General features: G+C 43.8%; 1 protein-coding gene across 1 annotated transcript; it reads left to right on the plus strand.

Annotated features, from left to right (window-relative positions):
* Positions 1 to 10: 10 nt before the first annotated feature.
* LOC142560881 (zinc finger protein 367-like) lies at positions 11 to 16,235 on the plus strand. Its single transcript, XM_075673293.1, has 4 exons — positions 11 to 667; positions 5,254 to 5,373; positions 10,195 to 10,354; positions 11,097 to 16,235. The coding sequence occupies exons 1-4, from the start codon at positions 340 to 342 to the stop codon at positions 11,401 to 11,403; spliced, it is 915 nt and encodes a 304-aa protein (XP_075529408.1). The 5' UTR covers positions 11 to 339; the 3' UTR covers positions 11,404 to 16,235.
* Positions 16,236 to 17,304: the final 1,069 nt, after the last annotated feature.

The following is a 17,304-nucleotide window of genomic DNA, read 5'->3' on the forward strand; positions in this document are numbered from 1 at the left end:
TCACGTTTCCGTCCCGCCAAAAACCTTGGTCTCAACTTTTATTTAAAAATTAAATACAACCAAAGAAAAATATCCAAAGAAAGTTATTCGCTGTAATTTTGCATAAAGTTTACTTATATAATTTTATTTTTGTAAATGTAAACAAGAGTTTTAAATGTCGCATCGCATTTTTTATTGCTGCGCTTAGGCGCGCAAAGCGGCTGAATCTGGCGCGAAATTTGCGGTAATTCGCGCGCGTAATCGCCGCCTGCGCGTCTTGTGCTGTATGCTGTACGTGGCCTCGACCGCGTGCCTAGCGGCGTCGTCTTCTCCGCGTTGTGGTCCTCATCCGGCAGCGCGATGTCGTCGTCCCCTTCGCCTTGCAGCCCGCCGATCCGAGACCAGGCTTACTACCCGTGGAACTGGCACGAAGTCGCCGGAGCCGTCGACCTGAAGAGCCCGCGCGCCGGCACTGCCGCGGCGGTCGCGGGGCGTCCCTCGTCGCCGCAGACGCCGAGCACTCCGCACGGAGGGGCCGACGGCCAACGTCGCGGTCGCCCGAGGCTCGACACCATCACGTCTCTGATCCGCGAAGGTTCCTCGTCTCCCAGCAACATCAAGTGCAAAGTCTGCAACCGCGTGTTTCCGCGCGAGAAGTCGCTGCAGGCACACATGCGGACGCATACTGGTGCGTAGTACCTGCTGTTTTCTTGCTGAATGCGATCATAAGGCAATCACCGCTCCGTAAACTCTTCGCAAGGGCACTTTCCGACGATCGTTTTCGCTGATTGGAGTTGCGACATAATTCTTGCGCCTGTCGAGCGGCCGCCGGTCCGTAGGTGCAAAGGACGGAATATAGTCTAGTTGCAAGATAAATTACACCTCGACAGACGCAGCTATTTGTCAGTCTTTTCTCCTCGTAATCGCCCGATTGCAACCATTTCTCATCGAATGGCAACTCCGCAGTTCGGGCGGCCGCGTGCAGTTTAAAGCCCGCGCACGTCGTCTGCCCTTGCGAGGCAAACACAGTTCTCGGTGCTTGTCCTTGTTTTACACGCGCGCTGCTCTCCTCGGGTGATTCTCTGTTTTTTTGCGGAATCGCTAGCCACATCGGCTGCGATATGTGGCGTTCGCATAGTGGCACGGCCCATTGTCACTGGCCCTTTAAAGAGTCGCAGGTGACCTGTGCCCCCCAAGCATATCGCACAAGAAGGAAAAGCGCGCGCTTTAATCGCCCTTTCCGCAGTTAACATTGGAGGCAGGGGTTCTTGCACATTTTTGGCACCTGTTTGGAATGTCTTCTGGCTACTCCATCGGAAAGGAGCGGTCCAACATTGGGTGACCTACATGTGTTTGCGCGCGTTTTTTTCATCGCGAGAAAAACCCGCGAACGGTCCTTTTAACTGGCGCGGAAGCCCGCGCCCCACCATAGTGGCGCAGGCTTTCTCATTTTCGCCTTGTATGACGCCGCTGTTTTCATCAGCCTTCGACGAGTTTTGTAATTTGCCAGATTTCACCAAGGCTAACGCTTTTGTTTTCTCAGAGTGCCCGCGCGTGCTCCCCCACCGAGGAATTTCTCGCCGTCATTTAATTAGCCGACGCCGCAGGTGTCGCCCTGTGGTATTTGAATTAATTGCGCTCGTTTTCATCAGTCGTTTGGTGACAACCTGGCGTAACGCGCATATAAATCTTTTCTCGCTCAATAATAGTATAATAGTTGTCTGTATACGTCCCTCAATTTCGCAGCAACACGTCACGAAGTTGCTGGTCTTTGGGAGAGCTGCTGCCTTATCAGGCGAATTGTTCGAGACAAAAAGTTTACATATTGCGACATTGTCATTGGTCAGATTTTGCGATCGTTCCAGGAAATTTTCAACTTGTTTTTTTTTTTTCCGCGCAGTTTTACTCGCGGGCAGACAGAGGCGGTAACAAGATTTCCATGTTTCTACTCGCTTTCAAATATGTCGATATGCGGTTGGGACCTCAGCACACAGTAAGCGCCATAGTCCTACACAACCTTGTTTTTTTTTTTTAATTGCTTCCAATTTGCATAGTATGTTCACCTGTTTCATGCGAACCATAGCAGAACTTTGTTTAACATAAAAACCTAATTTACTGTTATTGCACCATGCAGAAATAATGGCATAATGCAAACTTGTTACCGTTTCTTATATTCTACTGGGAAAAAAACGTGCTGCACACTTATGCACTCAATTTCATCATTCTACATGGCAACCTAAATACACTCTAAAGAGGCTACTACAAATTCACATACAAACAAGATGTGTCGTAACTGTAAAAATGTCGGAATTCATGGTTAATGTATGGCAAAAGGGTGCAGCACTGGGCTAGCTGGTATTCCGTTTCGTGGTAGAAACAGCGGGTGAACTGAGGCACACTGAACACAAACGCTGACTATCAGCGGTTGATACTCAGAGCTTGTGCTGTGTGTGTCTCAGTTCTCGCACTGTTTCCACTACAAAACGGAATACCAGCTAGCCCAGTGCTTGTGCTGTGTGTGTCTCAGTTATTGTTCCTCACACTATATCCAGGAAACTACAAGAGCCAGTATATGACATCAAACAAAGAGACATTAGAGCAGTTTTGCTTTAGAGTAGTGCAAAATTCTGCGCCTTAAAGTGGCTAAAAAAATTGTCACAGAAAAAAAGGTTGTTTTGAAGTTTGAGCTCTAAAACATGTTTATTGATTTCTTTTCTTTTTCCCCATAAAGACCAAAACTGCTTAGGGCTTATTTGTTTTTAATATAGCATAGACAATGTATATGGTATGTATGCCACAATACAGGAAAACACACCTGACAACAGTGGTGCTGGTGATGAACTCTAGCACATTCTTAGCCAAGTAGGATAACAGACAAAGAAAAGATCTAGGCACCACAAAGTGTTTCATCTGCCAGGCTACCCTCAAAATATGTCGGTAATAAACATGTCTAAATGACACTTTTGCTCAATTATTATGACACTTTGTTGCAACAAGCAGCAGAGCTCTTATTGAAGTGAGTGACAGGCATGTACAACATAGCCATTCTTTTGACTCAATTTTGTTCGTTCATTGTCTATCAGGACTTGCTGGTCCCAGTGATAACATAGACAGAACCACAGGCAGCAGTTTCGGCAAAGTTTCAAATAGAAATGCTGTATTATCCTGAACCTGGTTCAACATTCCACTGGCATAAATTTGTCAACAGTAGCATAAGTATAATTGTGAAGGTCCTTTTTTTTTTTTTTTACATCTGGAACGTGAAAGTAAACAGTGCAGAAACACGCCACACGCACTGTAGCGCTTTGTGGTGCATGTTCTTTCTGTCTTTGTTTCCTTTGCTGTTTACCTTCACAAGCTAGCCCTTTTGAACCAACTTGCACATTGCTGTGTGCTTTGCAATGTTCTTAATCTGGTATCACCAGATGGTGCTAATGTTGATGTTGCTATTGCTTTTTTTTTTTTTTTTTTTTTTGCTAAGGCGGGATATTTACCATTGAGGTAGCCATGCCTGCCCCTTACAAAGGGTAGGCCTCACCATCATCCCATCTCCATCTATTGATATTCTGGTATACATCTAAGCAGAGGTTAAGCATTCGGCGAAGGGTCACTCTTGCGTAGTTGATTGGTTGCTAGAACTGTGGAATGTGTTACCAGTGCAATTGAATGAAAAGCAGGGATTGAGCAATGACACCACAAATGCAGAGTTGTTGGTTACATGTTTTGGAAGCACTAGTGGTGCATGCTCTAGCTTTTTTTTTTCTTCTTTTCATTATTCCTTCTCCTTTTTTAAAATAGCATCCTAGCACAAGGTTGTTGGTATCGCTTCATGATCCACGAGGGTCGCATATTTCATAGTGTACGTTTTCGTTCCAAGGGCAACATGATGGGCACCCAAGCCACAATCAAGCCAGTGGCAAAGGCCAGAAAGAATCCAAACAGAAATGGGTTGTTAGAAAATACAGCCTATGCCAAACAAATACTAGATTGTTTGTGGTGAGTGCGAAGTGTTCCTCGTTGTTTTTCCTAAGTATTTTTTATGTTAGCGTGGCAATTCTGTTTAGGCTGCTGTTCGGTTTTTTGCTTCTTCGTCCTCTGTTCAATTTTTTGTGTTTATACACTGCACAGTCTTGCAGTCAGCACTGCTATTTTTTTGCCCCTGATCACAAATATCACAGCATTGAAAGCGAGCCTTGTTATGAAGCAGTTTTCTTACTAAATCTCAAAGTACAATGATCATGATCGCAAAACTCTAGAGTTCATAAAGTGACACAAACAAGTATGTTAACTCCTTTTTGAGTCCAAGCAGTATACTGATGAAACAAGCTGACTGAAGAACTATGCATTGTGCATATGAAGATGTACACTAGAATCGCGTTGAATGGAACCTCAAGGGACCAGAGAAATATTTTCCAACTAACAGGAGTTCCGTTTACCGAGAGACGTACAAGTGGTGCAGCACTGTATGCCACACACCATCTTAATGTGGTTGACAATGAAATGTTGGGCATCAAGAAGGGAATGTAGCAGCTAGTTTGGCCGCTGCCAGCAACTTCTGGATTCGCTAGGCTTTGTTAGGTATGCTTTCTGGGGAGGCACCGAAAATGTATCAAAACATTGCTCTTACTGCTCAACACGGTGGTTGAATTAGCTCGAGGTCATGTGATGGTTGAGTGCAAATTATCAAACGGCCCACATTAAAGCGTCCTAAATTTCAGTCTTATCTTATTTTGGCGATCTATGGGGCAAGTGGTGGTACTGCCAAGCTGTCCGGATTACACATGCAATGCATTAAAATATGTTATGTTCTTGCTTGCTTGTGACTTTGCCACCACTTTTTAGGGATGGCTTTCCATTTATAAGAAATTTGTTCAAAACAAAGAACAATCAGGTTGAGACAAGGACAGGCACTGATCTGTCGTCAACTGCAACTGAACGGAATGACCAGCTTTCGCTCGACACATGGGTGGTGATTGACAGTTACATGCTTAGCGCTTTAGTAGATACCAGTGTGTTCTTTTTAAATGTACTTCAGACATTGTTTCTGCGGTTCCGTTTACAGAGAGTTACAATATTTTGGTTCGAATTAATGAGGTTTTTGAATTACTCAAATACAAAACCAACCAATTTAAAAGCTGTTGTTTCGTTTAACTGGTGATAGGCGTTTTAGTCATTTGTGTTTACTAAAATTCTGCTCTATTTGTCACTTTAATTCTGCTGCTGTGCCGTGCTTGGGCACCTCGCCTGACTGCCCTTCTCTCCTACCCTCCTCAGGTGAGAAGCCGTACGTGTGCGACTTTCCGGGCTGCCAGCGAGCATTTGCACAGAGCGGCCAACTGAAGACACACCAGCGGCTGCACACGGGCGAAAAGCCTTTCATCTGCTCCGAACCAGGTGAGGCTGTGTCAGGGTTCAGCATGGTTGCAGGATTCATAGTGGTCCTTGATACCCTTGAATATGAAAGCGCTTTGAGAGCCCTTAAATCTTATGGAGTTCCCAAAAATTCCTAATGAGACACTAAAGAGAAACACAAAGTTAATTTAGACTGATAAAATATTCTTTAAAAACTGCATTTTAGTTAATTTCACGATAGTAGGTTAAGTATTACAAGAGAAACGAAAGTAAGTTTCATTATAGAAATTTCATGCCGAAACCACTGCATGACATCACAGATGTTAAAGGGACACTAAAGCGAAACAATAAATCAGTTTAGACTAATGAAGCATCGTTTGAGAACCCTGCAGGCAGTCATTTCAGAAAAATAGTTTGATTATTAGATGAGAAAATGAAGGTACAAGTATCAGTATTTGAATTTCGCGCCGAAACACAAGCGCCGGTACGTCATCGTGACGTCAGGGACTCCAAAGTATGTTTTCGCATTTGGGCCGCGTTGGCTGAATAAAAGTTCCCGAAACTTGCCATGTTTAATATTTGGTTCCTTTAGAACGTAATGTAGTCAATCTGTACCGCTATATATAATTAGTAGGCCCTAGAAGATTCCATCAAAATCCAAGACGTCACAGCCCCCAGGTGCGGGAACTTAATTAGGCGTCGCCACCCGTATTTCATTCTTGCGCTTTTTCTGGCTTACCAAACGTCTTATCGTTGTAAGAGTGGTGTGTTTGGTGTTGTAGAACGGTAATTTACTGATGCAAAAGAAATCATTTTTCACTTTAGTGTCCCTTTAAGGTATTTTTTTCTTGTTTAGCTAGGTCCACTGTGTCCCAGTAAACGTTTGCTGAATTTTCAAAGTTCAATCTTTATCTCCTTTAGAATACTAAAATTAACTAAGCCCTACCAGAGGGCATCAAAATGTATGAAGTCATGGCAAATTGTTGCAGGAACTTCAAGGAGGCGGCGTCCAACCCTTCTTTCGTTTTCTTGCACACTCTGCGTCTCCTCGCAGTAAGCCTCTCTCTTTTTTAATGTAGAAGCGCATTTAACTAATGCAGATGAAATCACTTTTCTCTTCAGTGTCCCTTTATACATGGCTTTCGGCTGAGCTTGGTGGATATCATTTGTGTATTGGACTATTAGCTTTAAGCAAGCCAAGAGTCATGCCAATCTGATCTAGTTGGCATCTTTGTGGTAAGGAGCTGTCTTTTTTGTCGCGGCTGGTGATAGTATATGCGAAAATGTCTTAACTAGCACTTTTTCGTTTCTTGTCCAATAAAAAAAAAATGCTGCCGCATTGTTTAAGCTGGTGTTTAGTTTTCAAGCTGTCGGGCATCATGGCGCTTTAATCCTTGAAAACACTTTCTCAGGGCCTTGAGAAAGTCCTTGAAAACTCTCATTTTTCTGCAAGGGCTTCTAAAAACCGTGTAGCTTGCCATTACTTCTATTGTGTGTGCATTCATATGGGAGGCCAGACAGGCCGCCATTGGAATATGAAGCTGGCAATGTTTAACGCTAGAATGTTATCGTGTGAGGCAAGTCTAGCAATGCTATTGGAGGAATTAGAGGGCAGTAAATGGGATATAATAGGGCTCAGTGAAATTAAGAGGCCAAAAGAAGCATATACAGTGCTAAAAAGCGCGCACGTCCTGTGCTACTGGGGCTTAGAGGAGAGACGAGAACTAGGAGTCGGATTCCTGATTAATAAGAATATAGCTGGTAGCATACAGGAATTCTATAGCATTTTCGAGAGGGTGGCCGGTCTTGTTGTGAAACTTAATAAGAGGTACAAATTGAAGGTCGTACAGGTCTACGCCTCTACATCCAGTCATGATGACCAGGAACTTTAACGCTTCTACGAAAACGTGGAATCGGCGATGGGTAAAGTCAATACAAAATACCCTCTACTGATGGGCGACTTCAATGCCAAGGTAGGCAAGAAGCAGGCTGGAGACAAGGCAGTGGGGGAATATGGCATAGGCTCTAGGAATAGCAGAGGAGAGTTATTAGTAGAGTTTGCAGAACAGAATAATATGCGGATAATGAATACCTTTTTCCGCAAGCGGGTTAGCCGAAAGTGGACGTGGAGGAGCCCGAATGGTGAGACTAGAAATGAAATCGACTTCATACTCTGCGCGAACCCTGGCATCATACAAGATGTAGATGTGCTCGGCAAGATATGCTGCAGTGACCAGAAGATGGTAAGAACTCGAATTAGCCTAGACTTGAGGAGGGAACGGAAGAAACTGGCACACAAGAAGCCAATCAATGAGTTAGCGGTAAGAGGGAAACTAGAGGAATTCTGGATCAAGCTACAGAACAGGTATTCGGCTTTAACTCAGGAAGAGGACCTTAGTGTTGAAGCAATGAACGACAATCTCATGGGCATCATTAAGGAGTGCGCAATAGAAGTCGGTGGTAACGCCGTTAGACAGGAAACCAGTAAGCTATCGCAGGAGACGAAAGATCTGATCAAGAAATGCCAATGTATGAAAGCCTCTAACCCTACAGCTAGAATAGAACTGGCAGAACTTTCTAAGCTAATCAACAAGCGTAAGACTGCGTACATCAGGAACTATAATATGGATAGAATTGAACAGGCTCTCAGGAACGGAGGAAGCCTAAAAACAGGGAAGAAGAAACTAGGAATAGGCAAGAATTAGATGTATGCGTTAAGAGACTAAGCCGGCAATATCATTACTAATATGGATGAGATAGTTCTAGTGGCGGAAGAGTTTATATTTATACATTTCCAGTGGTGCCCACGACGGTAATGGAAGAGAGAATAGTCTAGATGAATTTGAAATCCCACAAGTACTGCCGGAAGAAGTAAAGAAAGCCTTGGGAGCTATACAAAAGGGGAAGGCAGCAGGGGAAGATCAGGTAACAGGAGATTTGTTGAAGGATGGTGGGCAGATTGTTCTAGAAAAACTGGCCACCCTGTATACGCAATACTTCATGACTTCGAGCGTACCGGAATCTTGGAAGAACGCTAACATAATCCTAATCCATAAGAAAGGGGACGCCAATGACTTGAAAAATTATAGACCGATCAGCTTACTGTTCGTTGCCTACAAGGTAATTACTAAGGTGATCGAAAATACAATCAGGAACACCTTAGACTTCTGTCAACCAAAGGAACAGGCAGGATTCTGTAAAGGCTACTCAACAACAGACCATATTCACACTATCAATCAGGTGATAGAGAAATGTGTGGAATATAACCAGCCCTTATAACCAGCCAACTATAGCTTTCATTGATTATGAGAGAGCGTTTGATGCAGTCGAAACCTCAGCAGTCATGAAAGCATTACGGAATCAGGGTGTAGACGAGCCGTATGTAAAAATACTGAAAGATATCTATAGCGGCTCCACGGCCACCGTAGTCCTCCATAAAGAAAGCAACAAAATTCCAATAGAGAAAGGTGCCAGGCAGGGAGATACGATCTCTCCAATGCTATTCACAGCGTGTTTACAGAACTGGATTGTGAAGGATTGGGGATAAGAGTTAATGGAGAATACCTTAGTAACTTGCGATTCGCTGATGATATTGCCTTGCTTAGTAAATCAGGGGACCAATTGCAATGCATGCTCACTGACCTGGAGAGGCAAAGCAGAAGGGTGGGTCTAAAAATTAATCTGCAGAAAACTAAAGTATAATGTTTAACAGTCTCGGAAGAGAATAGCAGTTTACGATAGGTAGCGAGGCTTTGGAAGTGGTAAGAGAATACATCTGCTTAGGACAGGTAGTGACCGCGGATCCGCATCATGAGACTAAAATAATCAGAAGAATAAGAATAGGCTGGGGTGCATTTGGCAGGCATTCTCAGATCATGAACAGCAGGTTGCCATTATCCCTCAAGAGAAAAGTGTATAACAGCTGTGTCTTACCAGTACTCACGTATGGGGCAAAAACCTGGAGGCTTAAGAAAAGGGTTCTACTTAAATTTAGCACGACACAAGGAACTATGGAAAGAAAAATTATGGGTGTTAAGGGATAAGAAAAGAGCAGATTGGGTGAGGGAACGCAAGTTAATGACGTCTTAGTTGAAATCAAGGAAAGGAAATGGGCAGGGCATGTAATGAGGAGGGAAGATAACTCTTGGAATCAGGGTTACGGACTGGATTCCAAGAGAAGGGACGCGTAGCAGGGTGCGGCAGAAAGTTAGTTAGGTGGGCGGATGAGATCAACAAGTTTGCAGGGACAACCTGGCCATGATTAGCATATGACCGGGGTAGCTGGAGAAGTATGGGAGAGGCCTTTGCCCTGCCATGGGCGTAGCGAGGCTGCTGCTGCTGATGATAATGAAGAAGTACTCGCAGCCGCACAACATGTAACTACCCTTCGAGTCACACTCTTTATACTCTGGGCACCATGCACACAGTGTTCTCAAGGGACATTTTCTGTTGCCGAAAACTGGATCATTCCTGTGGAACAACTTACCATCAGATCTGAAACATGCTGAAAACTTTTCATCATCACTGCAACAACATTATCGTGCGCTGCTATTGTGCATTTTAGTGTATTTTTGTCTGCTTTTGTTCCTTCTTTTGTAATTTTACTGGTCACTTGTGTAACCCTTTCTTTATGTTTTGTCATAGTTCATGGCAGAAACACTTCACCTTCTGTTTTGTGAATGTGTATATTTAATTGTGTGCATGTAATTTATTGTCCTTTTGCTTTCGCTGTATTGTAGGAGACTGTTATAACTGGTACAGTTCCCAACCAGCCTTTAGTAGGTATTCAGATGCATTGTACGTAACTTTATGTATACACCAATTCCTTTTTCAGTGTTGTATTCCGTATTCTATTCTATCCAGGATGCAGCCAAAGGTTCACCCACTCGAACCGTCGCTGCAGCCTGCACCCGTTTGCAGCGCTTCGACGCAACGATGCCAGCACTGCTGCGGTTGACAACACAGAGGACAAGCAGGCCAACTGTGAAAACGAGAGTGAGGCAGTGACGCTGTGGCTGAAAGGGTGAGTGCTTTGTTGACCACTGTGCAAATAAAACATACATGGCTCCCAGTTAACTTGTGCTTCCTGAAATTTCGTGCAGAAGTGGCATTACATAGTGTCCACAGCTAGATGATATGAGAGTAAAACAAAAAATGTAGCGGTGTAGTTTTTTTGTGATGTTGGCGGAAAAGGGACTTACCTCTTTACAGGCCACGTGAGTGCAGCGCACATGTTAGAGTGTCACATTTGTGGGCATGTATATTTCAATACAGGAATTTCAAATAATCTAGTTCAAGGTATACTACATATGTCTCATCCTTTGGTCCAGGTCTGTTAAGCGCATTAACATCCTCTTAATTCTATGTTTAGGGATGGTGCTTAGATCCAAATACATACATTCATTTATGACTTGAGAGATTGGAATTATGAATCATGTTCATGAAGCATGTATTTTTTGCAAATTGTTTGAAATTACTTAAGCATATAGGAGCCTCACTGTGAAGCGGGTAGGTTATCCCAGAACCTTATGACTAAGATTGGCATTTTCTTTTGTTTGTTGCCAATGTGGAGCTTTGTAACTGCTACAATTGAAGAACTCTGGCTATCGCTGCTGCTGCTGCTTTTATACATATATATAATATAATGAAGCTTATCCAGAGGTGTGTCGGCCTCTGGATAAGCTTAAGCATTGCTGGCATGAAAATCAATGACATGGTTGTTTGCTGATGGTCTACAATTTGTTTGTGGTTACATTTTTGTGCAGTCGCTCGAAGCAGACGCACGAAGGAATGGCACTGCCGAAGACACGCCAGCTGAAACGGGAACTGGATGCTCAAGCGTGCATAGACTCCGAGGAGCTGCTACAGAAGAAGAAGTTAGTCCCGTCCTCGCAACGCGACATGATCGGCGCGCTTGCGCTCATCGAACTCTCAAACAAGGGCCACGGGTGTGCTCCCGCCGCCACCATGGAGAGGGTTGAATCCATTCCTGCCTACACAGCCTTTTCCATCGAGGTTGATGACCGGCCACTTGATCTCAGCGTGTCTCGGTACTACAGTTGCGACAGCTAGCTGCAACGAAGGCTGTGGACCTTGACCCCAAGGCAACATGGATGCCACATGATCTCACATTAACTCGTGTTGTACGTTTCTGTTTGAAGGTCCCAAGAGGTCCATGACAGAAAGCACGAACTAGAGTGGAACGAGCTCACAAGTCATGTTTTTAGTTTTCTAGTGCCATCCCAGTTTGCTCTTTCCATCGTGAACTCGTACCAGCCAGTGCTATCCTTTCCAGTCCTTACAAAGGTGGACAAAGTAGTACAGTTGTATGTTTCTGTTTGAAGGTCCCAAGAGGTCCGTGACAGAAGGCACAAACTAGAGTGGAATGAGCTCACAAGTCATGTTTTTAGTTTTCTAGTGCCGTCGCAGTTTGCTCTTTTCATCATGAACTCATACCAGACGGTGTTATCCTGTCCAGTCCTTACACTGGTGGAGAAAATTGTAGAGAAGCTTACTATACATGCCACTGTTCCATCCACTTCATTGTTTTGTATGTTGTTGTCATTGGTGAGGGTCACCTAGGATGCTTCACAGTTGTAGTGCCGAAGAATGCAGGAACTTGGAATGCATTTTTAAAAGGTCAGCTGAATATTCAAATAATGGTGCCACATTCAGAATGTGCTGGTACCTTGCGATGCAGCTCGTTCATGTGCCGGGAAAGGCATTGATGCTGCTTAGGCCTAACAATGGTCCAAAGTGAGAGACCTTTAAGTAAGCAAGCACATGATGCCAACCTTAAGCGTGCTGTTGTGATGTATCCTCGGGTGGCTTGTGCTTGAATGTTGTTGTAGTTAATCGTAAAAGGGCACTAAAGACAGACAAAGAACTTTAATTACAAGGTCCTGAGAAGCTTTGCCCTAGGGCAGAGCTGCGGGCTGCTCCCACGTAAGGACTGGTGTGCAGAGCCTAACCGCCGCATTGTGGGCTCTCTGGACAACCCAGGGCACTAAATGAAAATATTAAATCGAGCTAGATCAGTAAATTATTTGCCCAGAAGTGTACAGTTGTTTTCTGCGTGCCAGTATATCAGTTTGTTGCATGGGAGAGTTGACTGTTGGGCTAGTTGGTCGTCCATATTTGAAGTAGTATAAGTAGCGCTTGTCCTTGTCTGTCTTCCTTGTGTCCGTGGTTTTATTTGCGCCAAGCTACTACTTGAAATATGTTGCATAGGAAATTGCCGCCGAATGTCCCGCTGCTGCTCCTTAATTTGAACCGCCTGCACCAAGATAGACAAGTTCACATAACCTTCACACTCTCTGTGAATCAGCCAGTGCACATCACAATGAGGTACCATGGTCCACAGCAGGTGGCATCATGGTGACTTTTATTTTTGTCATTTTCTGGCTTACAAAAGCTCAATTCTTGCTATGAATGACAAATTCATTATTACAGAAGCCTAATCTTTCAGTCTAGCTTGACTTGATATTTTCTTTTAGTGTCTCTTTGGGCACCTAGAATTTAGGCACGTTGCAGAATATTCATTCTGCAATGTGTGAGAAAAACTCACTTTGATCAAGCATTGTAAATTGCTGAAGTGGCATTGTAGCTGGCACTTAAACTTTTAGATTGCATTGTTGCTGTCACTGCCAGCAGAAATGCAATACATGCCCAAATTAAATTATGTATGAAGTTATTGCCAGCATGTACTGCTAAGTTCCTTTGTTCCTTCTTGGTGAAATTCATTCCCACATGCACAATTTCATGAGGGAACTCGCCTTGTCCCAACTGGCAAGTTTGTAAAAACTGACCACCTGAGAAAGCAGTCCATGAAGTGCAGCCATTCGCGTTTTGTTGTCTTCACAAGTCGCCAATACAGTCTACGCTTGTTACAACAGGCGCGCATACAACAAACTTTAGGATATAACGGAGAATATTTCAGCCCTAGTTTGTTCTATCTATTTTATTAATGCAACGAAGTTCGCTTTTAACGGACCACACTACAACAGACTGTCAGCTACAGCGGACGAAATTAGCAGCAATTTGTTTTAAATTGGGCGTATAAAACTGACTTTTGCCTTGTTCACACGGGCTGACAACTAACTTGCAAGGGTCAGCCAGCGATCGTGGCTCAATATTTCGGGCGCAAGGGAGAAAGCCGGGGCACAAACTGTCTTCATCTGCACCTGAGGCATGGGTTGGGAGAGAGGGGGGGGTTCTCTGGTGGCTGTTGCTTACAGCGCAGCCGCCATATCTTGAAATCGGTCTGCAATGTGGACAAAGTGCACCTAGTGCCAGTAGCTTCGTAGGTGCTGTGCTTTCGACGCTTTGTTCACGTTGAAGCAAGAGACAGCATGAAGGTCTATTCGCTCAGTGCTGCTGTCACGCTTATCTTGCTTAATTTGCTATCGCAATTGATACTCCGCCTTTCGGGCGAAACTGTTACGGTTTCTTTTCTTTTTTTCTTTTTTTTTTTTTGTTTGTTTAACTTTGGACGTTTGTCATTCACTCTTTGCAATACAGTTAGACATTGTGACGAAAGTTTGGAAGTGAGGCGTTTTGGATATTACGGACGTTTTATCCGAAGCTCAGGATCAGGGTCCATTATAACAAGAGTCGACTGTATCTCATTCTCATAAGGCAACATCTGCTTATGGGCTAAACCTCATGAGCGCGATTTTGTGCACAACAGTGACGAATTCGAGTGACGAATCGGGCCGTTGCGTGAAGAGATTGCTCGGTCCTGCAATTCTAGAATTCGTCGCTCGTTGCCCGGAAGTGCTATGAGCGACTAGCCAATAGCACAAAGCCGGAACTGGATGTACATAACTCAAGTACTTCCGATTGTTGCACGGAACGAGCAAACGGTTGAATTTTTTATACATGCAAGGATAAGAACCTACTGCAAGACTTTCAGAAATATTTTATGCTGCTTTTTACACTAAAACACATCAACTTAAGTTAATAAAGCACGCGTCACGCTAGTTTCGGCGCCTATATTGCTGCCCTCATACCGGCAACACTGGGGAGACGTCGCTCGAAGTCATCGCTCATATGGGGTACAACTTGTAGGCGACGAGCGAATGCGACAGCCATCTCCATCGTGTCGCTGTCGCATGCAAGATCGCTTGCATGGGGTTTATACTTAATGCAGCGAAGCACTTGTTCTTGCAGACCGAATTTTTTCTTTTGAGGTTGTATTCTAGTCTGAATGTATTCGTTTATGCTGCTACAATGACGCGTCTGTTAACATACCAAGTTACGTAGGACTTTTTGTGCCACCCAAAAACCCCTGCTGTTGCAGTGCATTGTCTCAGCATTGACGCTCGGCTCCTTTAAGCAAATGATTCGCTTCAAGTTTAGCAAAGCACAGCTTGAAATATGCTTGCTTCTCAGGCATTAGTGACAGTTAGTGCTGGGCATGATTTATTGGCACCAAATTCAAATGGGACTCGACAACGTAACCACAGGAGCAATGTCAAACTTCAGCTAGTAGTGTTTGTTAGACAGCAACGCTCAACATCCACGAAAATCAACTCGTCATTATGACAGCGTGCCACTATCTTTGAATAGGAACACATGCTTTCCGCATGTGCAATCAGCCAAATCTTTAACAGTTGCTTTATGAGCCAGCTATTGTGTGGATGAAGAGAAAAAGAAGTTGCGGTATAGCAGACGAGAAAGAGGACAAACTGTGCCCCGGCCTGCCATCTCAGTTATTGTGGAGCCACTCACTATTGCCTTGTAAATATTGTATATCAATGCTTTTCGACATCTCCCCATAACATATTTAAGGACAGGTGTGGTGTATCAATCTCTGTACGTCTCACACGCTGTGTCTGCGCCTTCTACAGCAAGATCAATGACATTACATGCGAGCATGTAAAGTGCTCTTCTCTTCCCTTGAGGTGTGCGCATGCCCTGCTTTTGTCCTGCTCGTGTGGTATTGTTGAAGATTTGGCTGATGGTACGCTGCAAGTTTGTTCAAATGAAGCTTTTACAGCAAGACCATAGATGACATGCTAGTGCAAATAAATCACTTGTTTGGACACACTCGCATTGAATATATACAACAATGTGCTATGATGATGCATGTTTATGAGCGCCTCTGCACATTAAAGACTGCAGGCGTTACCGATTTAGTAACGATTCACTTTAGTGGTGTTCACAGCCTGCACATGTGCCTTTTTATTTCCTTAAATGCGTGTGCAGTGTGAGTAGCATCGAAATTGTAAGTACAGACTAATTGAAGTGAAAGGTTAGTGCTTCTATTCTATGTGGATTTGGTGCCGGTAAATTATGCATCGCTAAGCTTAACGAACCAGCTTGGCTTTCTTCATTGCTTTGCTTTGTACTTACACCAGCCATCTTCTCGACAAATCCATCTCGCTTTCTGAAGCATTTCTTCTGATCACCTGTATCAAATGAATGTTTCTTTACACCGTATATAGGCTGAAGCTGTATTGTTGCAAGTGAACATGACAAGTCATTGTGCACCCGTCTGGAATATAGTTCATAAGTCGCACGAGCCAAAGTGCGATAACTGTGTATCGAAAATGTTATGTAACCACTGGCCGCTGTCTTCGACGTAGCCGCCAAAGCATTGTGCATAGCATCCCACTCATTGTATAAAACATCATTGCGGTTGCATTACGGCACAGTGATCTCAGACACTGCGCGTATTTGTGCCTGCAGCTCACTGCTGCAAGGCCACAGTGACGCTCGTCTTGTGAGGCATTGATTATAACAGTTTTTTTCAATGTTGCAGAATCCGTCCACTGTATGGAATAAAAAGTAGCGGCGAGAACTTTTTAGATGAGAAATTTTATTGTTTCATGTTAATAAAAATCGTATGACCAAATGCTCTTTCTCCTTTCTTATTCATACCCCTAAAGTGACAGCACTGAGGTACCTTACCAGGTACCATTTGTTTATTTACGGTACCTTACAGGCCCCATGGAGGGAGCATGCATAAGAGGGGATTACAGAAGTAGATATTGAAGCAGGAACACAATACATCAACTATTAAACATATTAAAATATATGAGTGGTAATTATAGCAAATAAGGATCATCAGTACACAGAAAACCAAGAAATATGTAGTGATTAGTGCATTAGATGGTTAAAAATGGCAAGGCTGAAGCATACAGCAAAAGTATAAGTCGGTGGCAATTGTTATACATTTTGAAGAAACATACAGCCATAGCACTTCCCTAAATATCACTAGATCGGGTAGTGAAGCGATTTCACCAGGAAAGCTATTTTCAAAGACTGATAGTATGAGGAAGCACAGACGAATTGAAAGACGGCATGCAGCCTGATATGCAACTACAGCATAGGTGATTGTGACGCCAGCTAGACATGCACAATGGGGTTTGCAATGGGAGATGAACTGACCATGAGTTATAGATATGCCGATAAAAAAGACCAAATGGCACAAGAACAGTGCTTTGAAAAATGGGTTTAATTTTAGTGATGCTGGACTGCCAATCGTAGCTGCGCTTTACGAACCGGGCTGCTCGTTCTTACATTGCTTCAATAGCAGAGATTAGATGTTCCTGAGGTGGTGACCAAATGGGCGAGTGAGGTATAGTCGAGCCGCAGGCGAACAAAGGACAAGTAAGAAAGTTTCTTAACGACGGATGGGCAGCTGCGAAGGTTGCGGCATAGCAATCCCAGAGTTTTAGTAGCTTTCACGGTTATCGGTTTAATGTGGGTCGACCATGATAAGTTAGAAATAAAATGAATACCAAGATAATGCACAAGGAACTGGAGCAGTCTTTATGACTTATGAAGTGGAGGTTAGTTCCTTGCGGCTAATGGTAATAACTTTACATTTGGAAGTGGTAAGTGCCAAGAAACAGCCCTTCAGACAGGCAGTCACAGATAATAGCAAAGTTGTGCTCGGAAAGCAATGCACGTAGCGTGCGATCAGAATCGCAATCAGTAAACACTTTAGGCAGACTGTTCCACGTA

This window comes from Dermacentor variabilis, chromosome 10 (assembly GCF_050947875.1).
Source record: "Dermacentor variabilis isolate Ectoservices chromosome 10, ASM5094787v1, whole genome shotgun sequence".
Classification (NCBI taxonomy): Eukaryota; Metazoa; Arthropoda; class Arachnida; order Ixodida; family Ixodidae; genus Dermacentor; species Dermacentor variabilis.